This window comes from Zingiber officinale, chromosome 10A, assembly GCF_018446385.1.
Source record: "Zingiber officinale cultivar Zhangliang chromosome 10A, Zo_v1.1, whole genome shotgun sequence".
Classification (NCBI taxonomy): Eukaryota; Viridiplantae; Streptophyta; class Magnoliopsida; order Zingiberales; family Zingiberaceae; genus Zingiber; species Zingiber officinale.
In genome coordinates this window covers 23,745,512-23,767,398 of record NC_056004.1, presented here as the reverse complement: position 1 = coordinate 23,767,398, position 21,887 = coordinate 23,745,512, and the positions used below count along the sequence as shown (strand labels likewise).

General features: G+C 41.4%; 1 protein-coding gene across 1 annotated transcript; it reads left to right on the top strand.

The window, feature by feature from the left end:
• Positions 1–5,364: 5,364 nt before the first annotated feature.
• On the top strand, positions 5,365–6,265 carry LOC122027226 (dehydration-responsive element-binding protein 1G-like). Its single transcript, XM_042586152.1, has one exon. The coding sequence runs from the start codon at positions 5,410–5,412 to the stop codon at positions 6,055–6,057; it is 648 nt and encodes a 215-aa protein (XP_042442086.1). The 5' UTR covers positions 5,365–5,409; the 3' UTR covers positions 6,058–6,265.
• Positions 6,266–21,887: the final 15,622 nt, after the last annotated feature.

The window sequence follows — 21,887 nt, the reverse complement described above, 5'->3', positions numbered from 1 at the left end:
GGCCTAACTGGCGGCCCTTATGTCGTCGACCCATTTGGCGACCTCTCATGTCGTCGATCGACGACCCTCGGCCGTGCCGTTACTCACTAGGTCTTTCCACCCCTGACCAGTGGATTTTTGCCTTCCCCAGGATTCGAACTCTAGGCCTCTTGGGCGGCCCTTGTGGCGGCCCAACTGGCGGCCCTTGTGGCGGCCCAACTGGCGACCCTTATATTGTCGGCCCATTTGGCGACCTCTCATGTCGTCGACCGACGACCCTCGACCGTGCCGTTATTCACTAGGTCTTTCCACCCCTGGCCAGTGGATTTTTGCCTTCCCCAGGATTCGAACTCTAGGCCTCTTGGGCGGCCCTTGTGGCGGCCCAACTGGCGACCCTTATATCGTCGGCCCATTTGACGACCTCTCATGTCGTCGACCGACGACCCTCGGCCGTGCCGTTACTCACTAGGTCTTTCCACCCCTGGCCAGTGGATTTTTGCCTTCCCCAGGATTCGAATTCTAGACCTCGAGGCTTAAGTACTAGAGTTTATGAATCCTGGTAGCCAAGTGAGTGGCGCTCACTTGGCTACCAGGATTCATAAACTCTAGTACTTAAGCCTGGAGGTCTAGAGTTCGAATCTTGGGGAAGGCAAAAATCCACTGGCCAGGGGTGGAAAGACCTAGTGAGTAACGGCACGGCCAAGGGTCGTCGGTCGACGACATTGTTGGTGCAACCTAGGGGGCCGGGTCGTTACAATAAAAAGGCGCCTTTTTATTTTTTTTTATTATAATGACCCGACCCTTTGGTCTGTTGGGCGGCCCTGGCGGCGGCCCACTGGCGGCCCTTATGTCGTCGGCCCATTTGGCGACCTCTAATGTCGTCGACCGACGACTCTTTGGCCGTGCCGTTACTCACTAGGACTTTCCACCCCTGGCAGTGGATTTTTGCCTTCCCCGGGATGCGAACTCTAAACCTCCAGGCTTAAGTATTAGAGTTTATGAATCCTGGTAGCCAAGTGAGCGCGGCTACCAGGATTCATAAACTCTAATACTTAAGACTGGAGGTTTAGAGTTCGCATCCCGGGGAAGGCAAAAATCCACTGCCAGGGGTGGAAAGTCCTAGTGAGTAACGGCACAACCAAAGAGTCGTCGGTCAACGACATTAGAGGTCGCCAAATGGGCCGACGACATAAGGGCCGCCAGTGGGCCGTCGCAAGGGCCGTCCAACAGGCCAAAGGGTCGGGTCGTTACAATAAAAAGGTGCCTTTTATTGTAACGACCCGGCCCTTTGGCCTTTTGGGCGACCCTTGCGGCGGCCCACTGGCGGCCCTTATGTCGTCGGCCCATTTGACGACCTCTAATGTCATCGACCGACGACTCTTTGGTCGTGTCATTACTCACTAGGACTTTCCACCCATGACCAGTGGATTTTTGCCTCCCCCAGGATTCGAATTCTAAACCTCCAAGCTTAAGTATTAGAGTTTATGATCCTGGAAACCAAGTGAGCGCCGCTCACTTGGCTACCAGGGCGCTCACTTGGCTACCAGGATTCATAAACTCTAGTACTTAAGCCTGGAGGTCTAGAGTTCGAATCTTGGGGGAGGCAAAAATTCATTGGCCAGGGGTGGAAAGTCCTAGTGAGTAACGGCACGGCCGACGGTCGACGGTCGACGACCCGAGGGTCAACAAATGGGCCACCAAATGGGTCGGGCCGTTACAATAAAAAGGCGTCTTTTATTGTAACGACCCGGCCCTTTGGCCTCTTGGGCGACCCTTGCGACGACCCACTGGCGGCCCTTATGTCGTCGGCCCATTTGACGACCTCTAATGTCGTCGACCGACGACTTTTTGGCTGTGCCATTACTCACTAGGACTTTCCATCCATGGCTAGTGGATTTTTGCCTCCCCCAGGATTCGAACTCTAAACCTCCAGGCTTAAGTATTAGAGTTTATGAATCCTGGTAACCAAGTGAGCGCCGCTCACTTGGCTATCAGGATTCATAAACTCTAGTACTTAAGTCTGGAGGTCTAGAGTTCGAATCCTGGGGGAGGCAAAAATCCACTGGCCAGGGGTGGAAAGTCCTAGTGAGTAACGGCACGGCCGACAGTCAAGGGTCGATGACCCGAGGGTCGCTAAATGGGCCGCCAAATGGGTCGGGTCGTTACAATAAAAGGCACCTTTTTATTGTAACGACCCGGCCGTCCCCGGCCCATTTGGCGACCTCTCATGTCGTCGGCCGACGACGCCGCGTCGTTACTGTCGGGTCGTTACACTAAATAGCTTAAGCAGGAATTGAACCCAGGACCTATTGAGTCCTACGACTTAAGGTGCCAGGATTCATAAACTCTACTACTTAGCCTGGAGGTTTAGAGTTCGAATCCTGGGGGAGGCAAAAATCCACTGCCAGGGGTGGAAAGTCCTAGTGAGTAACGGCACGGCCAAAGGGTCGTCGGTCGACGACATGAGAGGTCGCCAAATGGGCCGACGACATAAGGGCCGCCAATTGGGAAGCCACAAGGGCCGGCCAAGAGGCCAAAAGGGCCGGGTCGTTACAGGTTTTAACCCTAACTTTAACTTAGGTTGATGTATATCAAAAAGGGGGAGATTTTAAGTACCCTGTGCCAACCAAGTTAAGTTAGTTCCTATTTGTATTTGATGTCTTGTGTCTAAGTGTATAGGAACTTAGGAGCACATGAAGTTGAACGAAATACTCAGCTAGTGAGAAGGATGACACGGGAAGGGAGTTGACAGTTTCAGTGCATCCGAAGGACGAGGTGTTGCGAAAGAGTACATCGTGAATGAGAAAGACATGTGCAACATTCGAGGATGAGAAGCTGGGGAGGAAGCCTGCTCGAGGAGAAGGTCGGAGTTAGGTTATGGTAAGCTCAACTCCGGTTAACGGGAGCATCACCCACGCAAAGAAGATCAGCTAAGAAGTTGATTTGCCTTAGGGAAGACACCTTCAATGGCTTGGAAGATGCCTTCCATGAATAATGTCGAAGGCCCCTTCCAGCCTGTTGGAGGTGCCTTCAATAACCATTAGCCAAAGATAAAATTTTATCTTCGGTGGATAAACCTTAGCCTATTAAAGGCACCTTGGATCCACTTGAAGGTGCCTTCAAGCTATAGATAGAATTTTTTAGGGGGTATAAAAAGATCCCTGGAGATAGGAAATCAATAACAACTTCTGTATTCATTTCATAGCTAATTCCTGAGCTTTTTAAAGAGTGTAAGAGATTTCTCCACCTACAACAAAGGAGATATTTTTAATGAAATTTTGCAACTATCTAGATTAATAACTACTTAGATTTTAAAAAGTAAAAATTCCAGCTTTCTTAGTTTCTTTATTTATTTGTTCATTTTTATACACTTCTTTTTTGTTTAAATTAATTATGATATCTAATAACTAAATTGAAAGATCTAAAAAGAGATTATTTTTATTTTACAGATAATGCACCCTCTCTTATGTATCGTACGAGATTATAATTATCTTTATTTAACATTTGTCAATACAAATTAATATTATATTATAACAATAATGAATTATAGTTATTACAACATAAATAAGTTATTTGTATCAATACTAGTTAAATAGTAGTATATGCAAATCATAGCACTTGTAATTACATGGTAATTATGATTTTATGGCCGCTATAATAATATTAAAAATAAAAAAATTAAAAGGAAAATATACGAAATCTCTTTTAGTAATAAATGAAAAAGTACGGTCCCGATTTCAATAAAAAAATAATATATTATATTTTTATTGTGAGATAAAAAATTATAGGCGATAAATTCATATCACACTAAATATTTTTAATTTTTTTAAAATATAAAATAAATGAAGCTTCGGTGAAAAATTCTAGTTCATTTATGAGCTAACTAAGCAGTTGCCTCCAACCAGGCACGTCGGTCCAACGCCCAACCCAAACGGCAAGTGGCAACAGCCGCATGAGTACCGATCCGTGTTCGGTGATGTCGCGCGTAGGATTTGATCGTTACAAACTGGCTCCTAACTGTCACTCGTTCGCCGCTCAGAAATCAACTTCAATTAAAGTAAAAAATTAATTGCATTGTCGTCATAAAAAAAAAAATAACCCGCACGTGGGCCATCTCTGCTGCCCCTAACTCCACGTGCACGTTTCTTTTTGCTGGATGCTTCGCCACGTCCCACGTGGAACATACTGACGAGGTATCTAAGAAAAAAAACCGCAGTAACTGATTAGAATCTAGTATCTATTCATTCAAATCACGGGACCTACGAATTTACATTAATCCCGAATCTTTCAGTGTACTAGCGATTGTCCGGGTGAGACGTTCAAGAATCTCAATAACGGACTCTTATTTATAAAAAAATTAATTTAATATTATATTTAATCTTAATAAAAATATCAAAAATATAAGTATATTTTATAACATAAGATATTTATAAAAATGTCTCGTTCTCACACTGCCACTAATCCTAAGATATAGAATAAAAAAGTATATTTTTATATAAAATAAGTAGAGAAAAAGTCTCAAATCCTATGTCTCTAATTGATTAATTAATTTTTTTTAATAATATATCTTAATTGAATCTCAAACTCTAGATCGACAATTAATAAATCCAAGTACAAAGATTCACCCTATCACATCAACCATCTCCCTTCAAAGGAACAAAAAATTTGATGTTTACGTTTTTCTCAAGATTCATTAGAAAGCGTTGGAGACGTATTGGAATATGTTTTTTTTCTCATGTCTTGAATATTTATATTAATAATTAGTAGTCATTCATAATTTATTTTTTATATATTAATTTAGGGACGGATTAGTAAAGATGTTGAAACAAGCTAATCTACTTTTGTCACATTAGAAAAGAGTAATTCAATTTTAAGTTTTTTAAAATAATAATAAATTTGTAGTATAAATTGAGAATAATAATTTTTGAATAAGTAAAATAAAAATTCGAAGAAGATTTTTTTTAGGATATAATGGAAATGTGTGATTTTAATATTATGAAAATTAAATACTCAAAATGTGAAATTTCGAAATCTTCATGATACAGTAAAATACCATATCTTATTTATAATTTTTAAAAACATTTAACTAATTTAATCTTAATTTTTTTTTTTTAACTATGAATAGGTCGAGTTCTCACAATAATATATCTTATTAAATTATATTATTTATAAATTTAAGTTAATGATAATAATAAAGGGGGAAATCTGGAATGTTTAGCCACTCAAACGATACGACCCCTAGTCCACCACCACACCACAGCTGTATCCTCCGCATCCCGACCACAATCCAGGACCAACCTGGCAATCCGTGTGCCGCGTCCCGATAGCGACACATTCTCCCTTCGCCACACCCAAATTTATACCAACTCTCCTCCCCCCACTTTGCCGCCACCACCGGAAAATTAATCAAACCAATTGATCAAATCGCAAATGGACAGCGACTCGCTCGACTCGCCGAGGCTCCCCCGCCGATCGGAGTCCGACGAAGAAGTCTGCTACGCCACGGTGTCGTCTGCGCCGCCAAAGCGCCGGGCGGGCCGCACCAAGTTCCGGGAGACGCGCCACCCGGTGTTCAAAGGCGTCCGGCGCCGGAACGGCGACAAGTGGGTGTGCGAGGTCCGGGAGCCCAACAAGAAGTCCCGAATCTGGCTGGGCACCTTCGCCACCGCCGAAATGGCCGCCCGTGCGCACGACGTAGCCGCCATCGCGCTCCGCGGCCGCACCGCCTGCCTCAACTTCGCCGACTCCGCCTGGCTCCTCCCCTCCCCGGACTCCTCCAACCCCAACGACATCCGCAAGGCCGCCGCGCGCGCCGCCGAGGCTTTTCGCCCCAACTCCACTCCCTCCACCGCACTCGCACCTGCCGCCGCCGCTGCCGATCCCTCAACCTCATGGGCCCATGCGGAGCCGTCCTCGACGCCCGCCAGCGACCCGCTCTTCGACGACGGCGACTTCAATTTCGGGATGCAGGAGTACCTGGACATGGCGGAAGGCTTATTAATCGAACCTCCGCCGCTGCCGGTACCGGCCAATGACGAGAACTACGGCGACGTGTCCCTGTGGAGTTACTCCATCTGAAAAGTACTACTCGGATCCTCTACTACTACCACTACACACGCGCACTGTAGCATAAATAAAAACAGAGTGTCTTCAGTGACAGAGTTCCGTTGGATTGTTATAATTTGTAAATCCAAACATTGTAATGCTTGTAATGACCCGGACCAATAACGGTTCGGTCAGTAGTTTCGTTAAAATGAAACTCCGGGCAAATTTCAAAGTATATAAATTAACTGAACCGAATTGAACTGAATGGAACCATATCTCATAGTATAGCCCTGTTAATGTGCCACTCTGGGTAAAACAGAACCGAAACACATAGCATGTTCTTTTCAAATTTATTTCACTGTATGTTTTTTTTTTTCAAATTATAGTAGAACAGTTTTTTTTATAATATGATCTAATTAATTCTAAATATGATCGTTCGCCCCCTATGAAAATTTTTCACTGATTTTTAAGATAAATCACGAAAGCATGGTAGCAAGTCGTTGGCAGTGGATCTGTCTTCGCAGACCGAAGCCGAATTGATACTTTACTCATGAAGATAAATTAATGGATTTTTTCTATCCATGAGTCCTTCAATCCATGATCGGTCAATCTAATTTTTTTATTAAATTCAGCGCCAACAGATGTCAAACTATGACACTCTCGCTACGTCTTAACCGCCATGGTATTGATTGCGAGGGAGATGATCTGGAAACAGTGAGATTCCGTGGCGGTTAGACAGTTTCAAAGGGATTTATTAGTAGTACCCAGATTAGGGAAGAAGGTTGTAGATTTCTTTGTCATGTCTTTTTAATGGAAAGGCTGTCTCAGATTCAGTCAACTCCGTTTGGATTTTGTTTAACTTGGCCTTACCAGCTCATCGCAAAGAGCCGCGTGACAGGGACGAGAATGGTGAGGAAGTCAAAATAAAACACTGGGAACCGAATCAATTTTTCTTTAAAAAAAGGGGAAAAAAATAAGACTATTTTTTCTCTATTTTTTTAACAGCCTTACAAAGATGAGTGAATGAATATAATTGACATTAAAACATGAATTTCTTTCATTATTTTTAAGATTAAAATTAACTAAATTAAAGCTACTTTGAACTTTGAATTATATATATAAAACACTTTAAGGGTATTATAGGATTCAGCCCATCCCAATATATATATATATATATATAGATTCAGCCCATCCCAATGCATCCATCCCTCGCTTGCGGTCTTAGTTCAACTGAGGGAGTCGTCGATGAAGAGGAGGCTGTGTGCCACGGAAGCAATCAGCACGGTGGTGGGCACAGTGGCAGGTGAGGCGGTGATAGTGCGGGGGAGAAGGTGGCGGAGCGGCAATACGAACAACCATACTTGGTGGTGGAAGGGGAGATGGTGCATACCATCGGCGACAAGCGCACCAATCGATTCATCGTGGAGTGCAACCCTCACGTTAATGACCCCAATGACATCTTCCCTGGCCTCGTCATCAGACTCTGGCCATCCTCCATCCCCCATAATTGAAATATGTATTAATACAGGAAAAAAGGTGGACTCCAAAAAAAAAAAAAAAAAAAGGACCAAAATAAGAAAGATTGGCTGGCGTGGAAGTCAAAAGTCAAGAAGTGATTTAAGCAGCGTGCCTGAGCTGGCCATGTAGCTGATCAGATGCGAATGTCTAATTGGGCCTCCCGCTCGGTCGGACGGTTTGTCTCAACCTAGGACGAGCAGGTAGGCATCATTGATTAGCGTTCCTAAACGGGACCTACTACATCAGCCGATCGGGGAGGTCGGCCAATCGGACACATTGTGTCTTTACAGCCAAGGAAGGGGCCAAGTCAATATCGGGCCATCGGCAGCGACCCATAGGGTCAAGTCGGCGGTCTCCCTGAGTAACGCCGGTTGGCCTAACATGGGTCCCATGTTCCCGCTGTTGGTGCAACCTTAGGTCAAGGTTGACCTGGTTGACCCGACTCGAGTTGACTTGACTCGAGTTGTATTTTGATGTTTGACTTGGGAAGATTGTTGATGCAACTTTAGGTCAAGATTGACCTAGTTGAGTTGCATGTTGATGTTTGACACTCGTGAGAGAGTTCTATTCTTGATATGGGACAAGAATAGATGTTTGGGAGATTATTGGTGCAACCGTAGGTCAAGGTTGACCTGGTTGACCTGATTCGGGAAAAAGTCCAAGTATGGAGACTTGTATGGAAAATTCAAGGAGGAGCTTGGCACTAAAAGTCCAAGTATGGAGACTTGGATCGGAAAAGAAGGGAGCTTGGCACGCGAAAAGTCCAAGTATGGAGACTTGGCAGGAAAAGTCCAAGTATGGAGACTTGGCTGGAAAAGTCCAAGTATGGAGACTTGGCCGGAGAAGTCCAAGCGGGGAGCTTGGCACGAGGAAAAGTCCTAACTGGATGTTAGGCGGTGTGGAAAGTCCCGTGAGTAAAGCCGGGCAATGAGAAAGTCCTAAGCGGGATGTTAGGCAATGAGAAAGTCCTAAGCGGGATGTTAGGCGGTGTGGAAAGTCCCGTGAGTGAAGCCGGGCAAAGTCCTAACTGGGATGTTAGGCGGTTGGAAAGTCCTTGTGAGTGAAACCAGGCAAGGGAAAATCCAGATGGATCGGGGATGATCGGACTTCCGGTGTGGAAAATCCAGATGGATCGGGGATGATCGGACTTCGGTGTTGGAAAGTCCAAGTAGGTCAAAGGATTGACCGGACACTTGGTGGGGAGTCTTAGCGGTCAAGGGAGTGACCGGATGCTAAGCATGATGAACCAATAGGTCAAGGTTGACGGATATTGGTTTGGAAGTCTTGGGACTTGGTTTGGGCAAAACCGCTCGGATCGGTCACCGCACGATCCGGATGACTCTGTTGCTCGATCGGTGCGGTGACCGATCGGATCGAACAAGCTCTGCTTGATTCTTGATCGATCGGTGACCGATCAGCAAGAGGCGAAAAGCAGGTGATCGGTCCGCGGCCGATCAGGCCATCTGATCGATGCGGGACCGATCAGAGACGATGTCGCGGAAGCACGGCAGAGTTGGGATCGTGCGTGGACCGATCCATCTGATCGGTCCACGACCAATCGAGTACGCGATGGGCTACGTGCGGCGGTCGATGCGGGGACCGATCGATAGTCTGATCGGTCCGTAGCCGATCGAGTTCTAGCGTTGCTGACGCAGCCTAGTTTCTTCATTGTTCTCCTTCGCGGTATAAAGGGGTGAGGGCTTCTCAGGGTGAACTTCTTCTTTTCTTCTTGAGCTTCGCTCTTCGACTACCGAGCTGCTGGTGTGCTCTTGAGCTCTCATCGCTGCTGAAGCTCTGCGTGAGTTTCCTGCTGGTGTTCTAGCTGCTGGATCTGAGAAGCTGCTGCTTCATCAAGGTTCCAGTCGACAACAAGAGGCAAGCAAGTGTTTTACAATTTCTATTGTTCTTGTTTGTTGTCTCTATTGTTGTACTCCTTTGTTTGCTGTTGCGAAAGATTGTGGTGAGGTTTCTCCACCCACAAGGAGTATATTATTAGCCGGTTCTCCGGGGACTCATCCACCGACGGATTGAGAGGCTTCGTCCACCTTACGGACACGCCGAGGAGTAGGAGTATCATCTCCGAACCTCGTTACATCGACGCGTTGAGGTTTGATCTTCTTGTTTTCGTTTCCTTGTTTGTTTTTCCGCTGCGCTAACGAATTGTAGGAAGAAACGCGATCAATTTGGGGCGGCTATTCACACCCCCCCTCTCTAGCCGAGTACGAAGGATCCTAACAAGTGGTATCAGAGCGAGGTTGCTCTTCGACGGATCAACACCCGGGGGAGCACGGGCTAGAGATGGATCTCTATGGAGAAGATGTCACGATTCAACCCTTCTACGAGTCTCACGACAACTTCACATATTGGAAGGTAAGGATGATGTATTTTCTTAGGACTAATATGTTAAATTGGTTTTGTGTACAAGAAGGGTTTTCCCCACCGATGGATGAGGAAGGAAAACCTATCAAGAAGAAGGAGTGGACGAAAGAGCAAATCCACCAATCCACAATCAACGACGAGGTAACGAAAATTCTTGAATTTTCATTACCTAGTGATATCTTGCATAAGATAGGTAGATACAACGATGCCAAGGAATTGTGGAACAACTTGGCAAAGTTCCATGAGAAGAGCTCAAATTCAAGCCATGAAGAGGAGCTAAGTGAGCCAAGTAGCTCACATCATGGAGGGAGCGAATTGGGAGTTGAGGGCTACTCAACATCCAAGGAAGAAGAGGAGGAGAGTTGCTCTTGTTCAAGTTCGAAGCAAGAAGAAGAGACATCTACCTCCGGAAGGGATGAGGAAGAGAGCTCACACCCATCCCCAAACCTAGGTAACTCAAGCATTTCAATTTCAAATAAGTTACATATAATATGCTTTGAGTGTAGGGAACATGGACATTACAAGAGTAAGTGTCCAAAGAGGGTAAGAAAGACTCCACCGGCGCCAAAGTTCAAGGAAGCCGGAGTCCCAAAACGCAAGGGCAAGGAGCACATCGTGTGCTTCCAATGCAAGCAAAGGGGACACTATAGGAGCCATTGTCCGAGGGGGAGGCAACCTCACAAGGGCAAGAGACCGGGCACAACGATAGGGGAGCTAAGGCAAACCCTAAGGTAACCTCTAAGGTTCATTATTGCAATTCTAATAAAACTCATGCTAGTAGTTTTGTTGCAATTGTTAATAATGATAAGCATGTTAACTTTAGAAACCAATACATGTGCTTAGGAGCTAAACATGTTAGCCTAGGTAAGGTTAACACTAGAAATACCAACCCTAGGATTAACGCTTCTAAAGTTAAGGAAAACCTAGGTAGAAATCCCAAGAAGACTAGACACATGCCTAGGAATATCTCAAGAGAAAATGACAAATTAAAACTTGAGGTATTAGAGAGAGAAAATCAAGTCTTGAGGTCAAGACTTGATAATTTGGAAAAGGCTCTTAAAAACATAGGGAAGTCATCTCTAGGGTTTAAGGGTCAAAAACCAATGTCCAAGGACAAGAAAGGTTTAGGTCACAAACCTAAGTCCCAATTGGTCAAGCCCACTTATCATAATGTTCCATTCGATTATGGAACAAAACCTAAGGCTAGGAAGACCATTACCAAGGTCACAAGGGGAGTCACCCCTATAGTTGACCTTGATGAGACCCAAATGACCAAGGCTTCAAAGCCTAAGAGGGTCATTAGGAGGGTTGCTAGGGAAGTTATCCCTAGTGAATATTTAGTGAACCCAATGAGCTCTAATAGGTATTGGGTTCCTAGGAGCATCTTCTCTACCCCATAAATGGGTTAGAGAGTGTCAACTCCAATAAGAAGGGTAGTTAACCCAACTTTGAGGAAATTGACACTCAAGGAGCATTTTCAAGGTTTTGTGAACCTTTGAAAATGAAATGAATTATCATTTACTCCTTTGAAGAGTTAAATGTGCCTAAAGATTGGAAATCTCATTTTTAATCTCAATTGGCACAATTTGGAAAAACCTAGAAAAATATCAAATTGGGATTTTGATATTCTCTTAGGTAATCAAGGCAATCCGGGCCTTAATTTAGAAGTGCTACTCTTGTAAAATTTTAAATGGTATAAATCAAACAAGAGATCAAGAAATGCCAATTTGGGTTTTGACATTTTCTTGGAGCACTTTGGGCAATCTAGGATTAGAATTTAAGTTAGCTAAGTGATTAAGGATACTTAGATAGGTAATCTAGGTATTTTATTTGTGTTAACTTACCATGGTTGTTTGCCATTTGCCATGTCATGACATCATATTTAATTTATGATCATTTGAAATGTCATGATAATGCTTAGGCTAGTTTTTATGTCATGTTTATTTAAGTTTCAAACTTTATGCCATGACATCATGACATTGGCACATGTTTTCATTTATGATACCATTTTATGCCATGTCATCATCTCTTGCATTAATAATCAATTGAATTGATTTAAGGATGAAAAACACATTTTGATATTGAGATCAAAGTTGTGTTTAGAAAATGCATGAGACCTTAGTCTAAGATACCTAAACCCATATCTCACATCAAAATTGACATGGATATGGTTTGATACACCTTAGATGTGTGTGAGATATTAGGATCATGAGTTAGGATCAAGGTGCATAGTTCTTGTACCTAGATGAGCCTAATTCAAGAAATGGAGGATCATAGGGAAAGCTTGTGTACAAGTCATGTACATTTAGCCCTAAGATTATGGTCCTAAATTCAAATGGTTTTAAAAGCATTTTAAAATTGATTTGAAAAACCTTGATGAAGCTTTCCTAGTGATAGCATTCATCATTGAACATTGTGATACAAAGTTGAGTTAAACTTGAACTATTTCAAAGTTTTTGAACTTTGTATCAAGATTGAAAAATGGAAACTATTTTCATAGAAAATTATTTTTCCGTGATAGTATATGGTATGAGGAGTGTATCCTCAAAATTTTACGATTTTTGGAATTTTCTGGAATTTATTAGGAGTTTCTGAATTTCCGGGAAGGGAAATCAGAAATCTCTGATTTCAGAGTGTGGATCGGTCACCGGACCGATCCAGGGAAGTTCTGATCGGTCTGGTGACCGATCAGTGACGATCCAGTGCGATTAGTGAAGCGTGGATCGGTCTGGGGACCGATCCAGGGGGATTCTGATCGGTCTGGGGACCGATCAGTGCGTGCCAGTTTCTGATTTTCAGCTGTTGGTCTGAAATTTCAGCTGAAAATTGGGTTTTGTGGATTTTTTAAAGGTTTGAAACTCTCCAAGACATTGTTGGTACAATGGTCAAGGGGGAGTTGACTTTTAGGGGGAGTTTTTTACTCCTTAAGACTTTTTGAGGATTAGTGATATGGGATTATCACTAAGTTGATTGTTGAGTTTAGTATCAAGGGGGAAATTAAGAGTTTCAATGAAAGGTATGGGACTTTCATTAGGAAGAAACTCTTGATCTTGATACTCTCCTTTTTCTTTTTGATGTGTGTCAAAAAGGGGAGAGTGTTCATTGGAGAATTATTGGAGAACCCAAGTTAGGTTATCGGGTTAACCTAAGCTAGGGGAAGAATGTCAAGGAATGTTCAAGGAAGAACATTGGAATTCTTTTTGATGTGTGTCAAAAAGGGGGAGAATTATTGGAGAACCCAAGTTAGGTTATCGGGTTAACCTAAGGGGAGAAAGTCCTAACTGGGAAAGGACATTGGACATTGGAAGATGGTTGGAAAACCTAAGTTAGGTTATCGGGTTAACCTAACTTGATTATGGGTTTTGTCAAACATCAAAAAGGGGGAGATTGTTGGTGCAACCTTAAGTCAAGGTTGACCTGGTTGACCCGACTCGAGTTGACTTGACTCGAGTTGTATTTTGATGTTTGACTTGGGAAGATTGTTGTTGCAACTTTAGGTCAAGATTGACCTAGTTGAGTTGCATGTTGATGTTTGACACTCGTGAGAGAGTTCTATTCTTGATATGGGACAAGAATAGATGTTTGGGAGATTATTGGTGCAACCGTAGGTCAAGGTTGACCTGGTTGACCTGATTCGGGAAAAAGTCCAAGTATGGAGACTTGGCAACGGAAAAGTCCAAGCAGGGAGCTTGGCACTAAAAAAGTCCAAGTATGGAGACTTGGATCGGAAAAGCAGGGAGCTTGGCACGCAAAAGTCCAAGTATGGAGACTTGGCAGGAAAAGTCCAAGTATGGAGACTTGGCGGAAAAGTCAAGTATGGAGACTTGGCGGAGAAGTCCAAGCGGGGAGCTTGGCACGAGGAAAAGTCCTAACTCGGGATGTTAGGCGGTGTGGAAAGTCCCGGTGAGTAAAGCCAGGCAATGAGAAAGTCCTAACGCGGGATGTTAGGCAATGAGAAAGTCCTAACTGGGATGTTAGGCGGTGTGGAAAGTCCTGGTGAGTGAAGCCAGGCGGTGGGAAAGTCCTAACCGGGATGTTAGGCGGTTGGAAAGTCCCGGTGAGTGAAACCAGGCAAGGAAAATCCAGATGGATCGGGGATGATCGGACTTCGTGTTGGAAAATCCGGATGGATCGGGATGATCGGACTTACGGTGTTGGAAAGTCCAAGTAGGTCGAAGGGATTGACCGGACACTGGTGGGGAGTCTTAGCAGGTCAAGGGTGACCGGATGCTAAGCATGATGAACCAATAGGTCAAGGTTGACGGATATTGGTTTGAAGTCTTGGGACTTGGTTTGGGCAAAACCAAGCTCGGATCGGTCACCGGACCGATCCGGTGATCTGTTTGCTCGATGCGGTGACCGATCGATACAACAAGCTCTGTTCGATTCTTGTCGATCGGTGGCCGTCGACCAACAGAGGCGAAAAGAAAGGCAGGCTGATCGGTCCACAGACCGATCAGGCCATGTCCTGATCGGTCTGGGGACCGATCAGGAGACGATGTCGCGGAAGCACAGCCAGAGTTGGGATCGGTCTGTGGACCGATCCAGCTGTGTCCTGATCGGTCCACAGACCGATCAGAGTACGCACAGTAGGCTCTGATCGGTCTGGGGACCGATCAGCACAGGTCCTGATCGGTCCGTAGACCGATCAGAGTTCTAGCCGTTGCGACGCAACGGCTAGTTTCTTCGCTGTTTCTCCTTCGCAGGTATAAAGGGGCTGAGGGCTTCTACAGGGCGAACTTCTTCTTTTCTTCTTGAGCTTCTGCTCTTCGACTACTGAGCTGCTGGTGTGCTCTTGAGCTTTGCTGAGCTCTCATCGCTGCTGAAGCTCTGCGTGAGTTTCCTGCTGGATCTGAGAAGCTGCTGCTTCATCAAGGTTCCAGTCGACAACAAGAGGCAAGCAAGTGTTTTACAATTTCTATTGTTCTTGTTTGTTGTCTCTATTGTTGTACTCCTTTGTTTGCTGTTGCAAAAGATTGTGGTGAGGTTTCTCCACCCACAAGGAGTATATTATTAGCCGGTTCTCCGGGGACTCATCCACCGACGGATTGAGAGGCTTCGTCCACCTTACGGACACGCCGAGGAGTAGGAGTATCATCTCCGAACCTCGTTACATCGACGCGTTGAGGTTTGATCTTCTTGTTTTCGTTTCCTTGTTTGTTTTTCCGCTGCGCTAACGAATTGTAGGAAGAAACGCGATCGATTTGGGGTCGGCTATTCACACCCCCCCTCTCTAGCCGTACGAAGGATCCTAACACCCGCCATATCCCACTTTTTGGAAGTTTGTGCTATAAAGGACAGAGAATATACTGCAGGTAAATCGTCCTTTAAAAGCTTCCAGCATGTCAAATCATAGAGATTTCGCGTTCGTTTAAGAAAAGGTGTTAGAAGCACTTTATGACTTGTCCTTTCTTAGGAATACTTTAGGAAGCATGCAAATGCTTTGAGATGCATGCTTAAATACAATAGTGACACTATAAACGGAGGTCTTCATTCACTAGTGAAGGTATGCGATTCTCTATAATTTTGCATGCTCATTTGCTACTATTCGTCTTCATTATTTCCTCTCCACAAATCGATCACTGACTTGAGTGTCGGAGGGCCATCATTGGGGACCCCTTCCCTAACCCTGCACTAACGCTCTTTGTGTTGCAGGACAACGCAGAGTCTTCATTTGGTCAACAGAAGAGCCATATCCCTAGCTCACTGTTAGATCGTAAAGACGCTAGAGGGGGTGAATAGTGATCACTAATTTTTTTAGAAAATCGAGAATACGCAACAGAAAAAAACACGAAAGTTCAAACGCTAACACAAGTAATTTTTTATTTAGTTCGGAGCCTTTGACGACTCCTACTCCAAGGTCTACACTCGTTGAGTACTTTCGTTGGGCAATCATTATTAGTTCGAAAATGAGTTACAAAGATTTGAGTACAGAAACTGAAATGTAAATGTTACCGACAAATAGAAAGGAAATTTGAAGAAGTCTTCGTTCTTTGAACTTCGGAGCAGCTTTTCGGTGTCGTCAGAGTCTTTTTGGAGCAACACGTGAATATGAAAGGCGTAACAGATGTTGTTTCTAAGCTGTTGGTTGAAGGTTTCTTTTTAGGCCTGTCCGGGCGCTTGGACTGTGCTGACGTAGAGAGCTCTCATTGAAACTTCATTGGCGAAGTTTATCCACTTCTAAGTGCCTGGACCCCCTCCGGGCACCTGGACCGTTGACGTGGGCTTGGCCAGTCATCGTGCTCCAACTCAGCTTCTGGATGATTTTTCTGGTCTGGGTGCCTAGACCAACTCCGGGTGCCTGGACCACTTGGGTACCTGGCCAAGCACTCGCCCAGCGAAGCTGGTCCGAGTGCTCGGACCAACTCCCAGCGCTCGGATCCCTTCCAAGCGCCCGAACACTCTTTTCCAGCCACTTATTTCTTGTGTAAAAGAGTTAGTTTAGACAACTAAAAATATATTTATTCTACAAAATAAATTTAGCACAATACAGTAAGATAGTAGTAGTAATTAGATCCTATCTCTCCGAGACCAGAATCTAGTCAAGGTCTCAACTTAAGTTTCCTAAATGCACATAAGTTGGACTGACGCTTACTATTCCCTCAATCGGAAACTCATCCTCACTAGATCTTTCTTCCAGTTGCTTATCTTTTACTTACCAACTGTAGTTGCTTGACTCACTTTTGACCCACCAAGTCTTTCCGCTAGTTGTAAGGTCCCGCAGACTCAACTAAACTTCGATCGATTGTCAGGATTTGCAGACCCAACCAGACTTCCTGCCAGATATCAAGTCCTGTGGATTTATCTAGACTTCATACCAGCTATCGAGTCCCACGGATCTAGCTGGATTTCAGCCTGGTGTCAGGTTCTCTAGACCCGTCAACTCTTTTACACTTGGTAAAGTAATTAGACCACAAATACTTTAACTTTAATCCACTTGCCATTTATCAAAATTCGAGTTTGATCATTAGTGCAAATTGCACCAACAATCTCCTCCTTTTTGATGAAATGACAACTTGGATTAAAGTTAGAAAAAAATAATATTGAAAGACAATATGTAAAATGTAAATAAATGATCTAAGTTAGTTTTGAATTTGATTTACTTGATCAAGTTGTTTGTTCTTTTTTTTACATTAACCCTTACCCTTCTCCTTTGGTATTCATAAAAAAAAAGACTAAGGTAAAAGAGAGACAAACATAATATGTGATAAGTAATGCTAGACATTAATGCAGAAATATAACAATGCATAAGAACATAATGAAAGAGAAGTAGCAAAATAGCAGTGCATCAAGTATAAATTCAAAAGCTATGAGCATAAAGGAGTAGCAAAAATACAACTCAAAATGTCTAGTCATAGGAGGATGATGAACGATGGGCTGAACCCCATGATCAGAGTATCTCTAGAATGTGTTGTTATCCAACAGGCGTCTTTTGATGGTTAGTCCTTTTATTCTCTAGAAGATCATATACTGATAGATCGGATGAGTACGATAGAGGGGGGGGGTGAATATCGTACTCTTTTAAAAACTTTTCTTTTAGTATTTCAAAACAATTTGAGTAAGCAGCGGAAAATATAAAGGGACAAGTTCGTTTACTTCGTTCGGAGCCTAGCTCGACTCCTACTCGAAGGCCCGTGATCCTTGATCGCACCGATGGACAAATCACTATAGCTCTTCTTTCCGAGATCCTCGGAAAGAAGCAGATCGTACAAATGAGCAAGATAGTAACAACCCTACTATCTTGCTTAAGTGAATTACAATGCAAGCTTATATAAAAATATACCGACAAGTAAATGCAGTTGTAGCTTTGGTCGGCACTTCCGGATAGTGTAGCTTGCTGAGTTGATGAAGGCTTGTAGCACGATTTGCTTGCAGAACAGAACTTGAGTCGATAAGAGAAGAGTTGCTGAGCCTCAGACCTCGAGCTCCTTTTATAAGTGTCATTGTTGTTCGGTCGACCGATCCCTCTGTTCGGTCGACCGAACCCGCTCCCTTCCTTCCTGGCTGGAGTCTGACGTTGACTCGATCTTTTGCCTGACGTTGGCTCGATCTTTTGCATTAACTGATCTTTAATGGTTCGGTCGACCGATAACCTTGTTCGGTCGACCGAACGGTGAATTTCCCTTCTCGCCGAGATTCGCACTTAATGCTCCATTAATGTTTTTATTGGTTTGGTCAACCGAACCTCATTTTCGGTCGACCGATCATGCTGTGATGCCATATTTGCTATCCTGATCTGCTTTGCCATTTTTGCCCGTTCGGTCGACCGAACCTTTTTTCGATCGACTGATAAAAAGTCTTTCTCGGTCAACTGAACCTCCTGTTCAGTCGATTGAACCCTTGGTAAATTGAAGGTTTCTGAGTGCTGGTCGCATGGCCGCTGACAGAGCCTGATTCTGAGTTCTGAGTCAAAAGTTATGACCATTTGAAATCCAAAAGGTCATATGATTCTGCAACACAGAGTTAGTTCCATATAACAAGAATATTCCTGCAAAACAAAGTTAGCATAGTTATAATAGTAATATGCATGAGTATAACAGTTAGGACTGTCTTGATCTCAACTTAGAAACATTCTCGGTTTCTTCAGTTGGATCAGTGACCTTAGGTTGTTCCCTTCAGGAACCCGACCTCACTGTCACTCCTCCAGTTATTTACCTCAACCTACCTACCAAACGTTAGGTCCTCCAGACCTGTTTGGACTTTACTGTCTGGCCATGACTAGAGCTTTCCTGATTGAGTAAATAGACTACACATTTAGCCAAATCATCAGATCATAACAAGACTTAACTTGAACCTTTGACAACATCAAAACTCAGGTTTGATTCTGGTGCACCTTGTACCAACAATCTCCCTCTTTTTGATGCTTGGCAACCAAGGTTCATAGTTAAGTTTAAAATATGCAGAGTTAAGTAAACAAACATTTAACTCTCCCCCTGAGTTCAATAACTCCCCCTAAATTTACTATCTCTCCCCCTTTGACACACATCAAGAATAGGGGTAATACCAAACAACATGTTGAAGTAGTTTAAGAGAAAAACTAAGTTTGAGTTAGAAAACTCATTTGAAAATTTTTGAAATCAAGGTTCTCTAAGTATAAGTTAGAAGTTATTCTATTGAAAATAATAGTAAAATAAGGTTTTTTTTTTTATAAAAATCCATAAAATATCTAAGCTTTGAATTATTAAGTTAAAACTATTTGAACATGTATTTTTGAAAAATTATCTAAGAAAAACTTTGGAAGTTAGAAAATTTTTTAAGTGAAAATAGTGAACTAAGTTTTTAAAGTAGTCCTTAGATTTTTTTTTTTTAAATCTAAGTCAAATTTTTAATAAGAAACTTTGAAACAAAAAATATTTTTAATCAAGAACATTTATACTTTTTTTAGAAAAATAAGTATATAATTTTTGAAATATTTTGGAAAGAGAATTCTGAAATATATTTTAAAATCCATAAGTCTAAAAGAAATAAGTTTTGAAAATATGAATTTTGAAAAATTCTAGGAAAGATGGGTTTTGAAATGATGTTGATGCTCCCACTTAATTAAATAATCTAAAGATCAAGCGAGATATGAAAAATATATGTTAGACCAACGTTTTGGAGTAATTTAGATAATTATTTAAGTTAAACTTAATTAAGGTTAGTTTTGAATTGATTAAGATTAATTAATTTAGGATTAAATTTAAATTAATAAAATACGGTGATTAGTTTAGGTTGTTAATCAATTTTAGATTAATTAAAACAACTTAATAATTAATTGATTAAAATTAATTAATGTTGATTTTTAATTAGATTAGATTTAGATGATTTAAACGTGAATTAATTTACGTATTAAATTAGAGAATTTATAAATTAATTGATTAAGTTGAGAATTAAATATCGATTAATTTCAATTTTGTGTTAATTAGATTTGTAAAGTTAATTTAAATAACTTCAAATTAATTAATGATTTAATTAATTATTTGTGTTAAGTTTTATTTTTTAAAAAATTAATTAAGTTTTAAAAGAAATTTAATTAAGTTTTTAAGAAATTTAATTAAGTTTAAAATAATTTAAATTAAGTTTTAAAATAATTTAATTAAGTTTTTAATTAAGTTTTAATTAAGATTTTTTAAAAAGTTAATTAAGTTTTTAATTAAGTTTAAAATAATTTTAATTAAGATTAAAATAATTTTAAATTAAGTTTTAAAATAATTTTTATTAAGTTTTTAATAAAGTTTTAAAAAAGTTTTAATTAAGTTTTACAATAATTTTAATTTTTAAAATCATTTTAATTATGTTTTAAAATAATTTTTAATATATTTTAATAAGTTTTAAAAAGTTTAAAATAATTTTTTAATAAGTTTTAAAATAATTTTTAATAAATTTTAATAAGTTTCAAAAAGTTTAAAATAATTTTTTTAATAATTTTTAATAAGTTTTAAAATAAGGTTTGATAATTAATTTTGAATTTAAGTTTGAATTAAAGTTTGATAATTAATTATGAATTAGGGTTTGATAATGAATTTAAGTTTGAATTAGGTTTGATAATTAATTTTGAATTTAAGTTTGAATTAGGTTTGGTAATTAATTATGAATTTAAGTTTGAATTAGGGTTTGATAATTAATTATGAATTTAAGTTTGAATTAGATTTGGTAATTAATTATGAATTTAAGTTTGAATTAGGGTTTGATAATTAATTTTGAATTTAAGTTTTAATTAGGGTTTGATAATGAATTTAAGTTTGAATTAGGTTTGATAATTAATTTTGATTTTAAGTTTGAATTAGGTTTTGATAATGAATTTAAGTTTGAATTAGGTTTGATAATTAATTATGAATTTAAGTTTGAATTAGGTTTTGATAATGAATTTAAGTTTGAATTAGGTTTGATAATTAATTTTGAATTTAAGTTTGAATTAGGTTTGATAATTAATTATTCGAGAAAGGTTATTGAACCCTTGTTAGATTCAAACTTAGCTTTGGGTTATTCAAGCAGACGTCCTAAGGATAAGCTTTCAGTTCAGTGGTGTAACGACCCGCCTTCTACTGGCTAGGCTGTAAGGCCGGACCGTCACATTATGCTGTGCTAAACTATATCCATGACCATTACTAAGTCTAGGTGCGGAAGCTGTACTAATTAAAATTTTGCTAAACTATTAATCATTTCTTGATTCTATATGTGCTAAGGGGTGTAATCTAAACTATTCATGACACATATTACATCCCCCAATGGTCAAGGAACTTAACTAAGAATTTCTTACTGAAATCAGGCCTCCCAATCGATCCACGAATCGATTGGAATGTCTTGATCGATCCATTGATCGATCCAGGTGGCTACTGTATGCGGAACTCAGGTTGGATCGATCCAGTGATCGATTCAGCACGCTACTGTGCTTGGGGCAATATTCTGGATCGATCGACTGATCGATCCAGACTGGCCAATCGATCCAGTGATGGATCCCAGGGCTTTCTGTTCACGACAGAAAGCATCCGGATCGATCGGCTGATCGATTCAGAAGCTTTCTGTTCGCGGTACGAACTTCTCAATCGATCGGCTGATCGATTGAGAAGCCTCCAATCGATCGGTCGATCGATTGGGGTTTCTGATTTCGTATAGAAGTCTGATTTCAGCACTGTTTCGTGCCAAAATCACTTATATCAATTCTAAACTAATAGAGATGCCTCATAACATCAATTATCTAGCATTTTAACATGGCATGGTGCATAATCCACTAATTCATGACATTCAAGCAAACTGAACTGCAGAAACTAAAAGTAACAAAGTTCTAATGGTTAAACTTGCTAAATCCCTAAGATCTTCATTCCAAACTCCAACTCACACACATCTTCATCGTTGCATTGACCTCCAGCCTCCACTAGTCCATCTTCCCTTTACCTTTATCTGCAGTATAAGGAAAATAGTATCTGTAAGCTTGAGAGCTTAGTAAGAAACCATCTACCTCACTAAAATATGCATTCGATGCAATA

Excerpts from the sequence above, each read along its gene's own strand:
- LOC122027226 (XM_042586152.1), top strand. The coding sequence starts at position 5,410 with ATGGACAGCGACTCGCTCGACTCGCCGAGGCTCCCCCGCCGATCGGAG.